The sequence below is a fragment of the Penaeus japonicus genome, unplaced genomic scaffold (assembly GCF_977035675.1).
Source record: "Penaeus japonicus unplaced genomic scaffold, GWHDUDI00000001_assembly GWHDUDI00000025, whole genome shotgun sequence".
NCBI lineage: Eukaryota > Metazoa > Arthropoda > Malacostraca > Decapoda > Penaeidae > Penaeus > Penaeus japonicus.
The window spans coordinates 37,208,277-37,210,776 of record NW_028234427.1 but is presented as its reverse complement, the minus strand read 5'-3'; the positions used below and the strand labels follow the sequence as shown (position 1 = coordinate 37,210,776).

The 2,500-nt window shown below is 38.9% G+C and overlaps 1 protein-coding gene across 4 annotated transcripts in view; it reads left to right on the top strand.

Annotated features, from left to right (window-relative positions):
* The window catches only part of Prp40 (pre-mRNA processing factor 40), a 19,227-nt gene that overhangs the window by 949 nt on the left and 15,778 nt on the right, over positions 1-2,500 (top strand). For all 4 annotated transcript variants that reach the window (XM_086551667.1, XM_043008118.2, XM_043008117.2 and 1 more), the window contains exon 2: positions 2,313-2,500. This exon is cut by the window's right edge and continues 20 nt beyond it. In XM_086551667.1, the coding sequence (XP_086407793.1) occupies positions 2,313-2,500 (188 nt within the window). The remainder of the gene's footprint in view (positions 1-2,312) is intronic.

Below are 2,500 nucleotides of genomic sequence, written 5' to 3'. Positions count from 1 at the left end.
TCCGTAAGGGAGGGAGGGGTGTAACTCAACAACGAAAGGTTTCCGATGGAAATAAGTAGCGAAACTGTACAAAACAGAACGAAAACTACCAGAAAAAGCTATTTTTGTTGTTGTTATTATTATTGTTATAATAATGTTAGCAATAGTAGTAATTGTATCAAACATAGAAATGTTCTGTAAAAAATAAAGGAATGGGGTTAACAAGCTACTAATTGACTCCTTGGTGACTAATTATTTATGGAACCATCTATTTCTAAACAAATACTAATAGACCAAACATAGTGGACAGTGCTTATATACATTCACTTGTAGCAATAATGGGTTAAATATATACACAACAAATGAAAGGTAGTCCAACATGAAGATCTCATAGAAAAAGACCTTCAGTTTTCAGGTTTTTTAATGTATTTCTTTTTTTTAAATAAGTAGATGAATTATAAATGGGCTCATGTATTATTATGGCTTATGGGCTAACCCCTTTGAAACCTCTTTTGCGTGTTCAATGTTGATTATGATTTCTTTATAAGAGCACATTGTCGCCTCGACTTTCATCTTCCAGCCATTAGGATCCCTCCTAGTAAGCCACCAGGCAGAGGCACAGCCCATCCCTACTTCCTCACAATAAGTTTGATCTATTTGCCCAAGCCACAACTGCCTTGGTCATCCCACAGGGTTGTCATGGTGACAACAGCCTGGTGGATGGGATTGTTCTCAGGGAGTCAAGCCAAGTGTACTTATAGTTTGAGTTGGAGGCCCAGGGTTGTGTAAGTAAGTAGTCCTGTGCCGGCCTCACAATGAAATCATTAGTTGGACATATAATCCTGCCAAATATGCCCTTTGATCCAGCATAAAGACCTGTTATAGAAGGTGTCAAGATGCAATTCCAAGACACAGAAAAGAGTCCAAGTTTCCCTTCTATACAGCAAGGCCTTGATAACACATCACTAGGTCCTTCAGCACAAGTATTTCCAAATACTCCTGTCTAGCAAGTTCATGCCACCAGTCTGATCCATCTGTTGACTTTTTTGGTCGGTCAGCCTAGGATAATGGATTACACTGCTAACTTATTTAAAGCTCTGAGTGATTTCAGTATGTTGGCTGCAAGTATGTGGCATTTAGCCCCTTTGAATGATTAAGTGGTATTTGAAAAAAAAAAAAAAAAAATTAAAATCCTGGGGCTGGATTCACTAACATACGATGGTAAGGCATTTACCAGCTGTCACCTACCAGAGCGTTTACCAGTCATGGCAAAGTGGGATTCATCAAGCGATGATAAGTCGCCTGGTAAGGGTAAATAGATTTTATCACCGTAATTTGATGGTAACTCTGGTAAATCGATTCCGCCAATCAGCGAGCGCCTTACATAATTTTTTAGGCTCCTTTGACCAATCCCGTAACATGTAAACAAAACCTGATCCAACAGCGAGACTTTTCTGTTTCAAGAAATGATAAAGATTTCTTCTGTGTTAAATTATTTCTATATAAATTAATTTCCTAGAAAGCATATTCTATTGCATGATCTTATGGATCATATATAACGTAATGGTTTTCAAAAACATTTTTTTCTTTTTTTTTTTTTAGATTGCAGTCGAAAGAAAAGAAACAATGGCTCCACGCAATGATGGTGTTATTTGTATCAACGTTTTCCAAAAAGAAATGCCAATCAAACCCTAAGTTTATGAATAATTGTATCTAAATTAATGCAAACACACAAAATGTTTGAATTTGTCAATTTTCAGTTATTGTAGGCATGACGAAGCTGCATGAACATTTTTCCTGTGAATTTTATTGATTTTTGTCATATTCATATGAAAATGAACAGTTGCCATCACTCTGATCATAATAAGTGTACATGCAAACTAAAGTGTCGCCTTAAATGTTGATTTTTTGCTGAGATAAAGCGAGATGAGGGAGTCATCGCTGTAGTTGCCAGTGGACATACTAAATTTAGCATTGTATTCTATCATGGTAAGTTGTTCATGAATACCGATGCGGTCTTTTTACCATCATAATTGTAGTTACCAGCGTATTTATCATTGTAAGTGCGTTAGTGAATCCGGCCCCTGGATCTTGGTCTTGGTCCAAGAGAAGAGACTTCTAGACTCAAGGGCTTTACCTCACAGGTGAATGCATCTAGAGCCTCTATTAGAGTCTCTAGAGATTCAGATAGGATGGCAATATCATCAGCTAAGTCAAGGTTGGTGAAATTGACATCACCCATTGACTTTGAAATTTCCTACCTAACTTCTTTTTTCTTGTTGTTTACCATTATTTCATTAACTCACACTTTAAAAAACTTCTTCTTTTTTCAGAGCGGAGGAGGGCCACCAGGTGGTAGTGCTCCTCCGGGCTACGGTGGACCTCCCATGGGATTCAGAATGCCTCCCCCTGGGCCAGGACTACCCCCACGCATGCCACCCCCTGGCTTTATGCCCCCTAGTGCCCCCCCTGGCATGCCTCCCCCAGCATTCAACGTTCCTCCTCCAGGCTTCATGGGGTC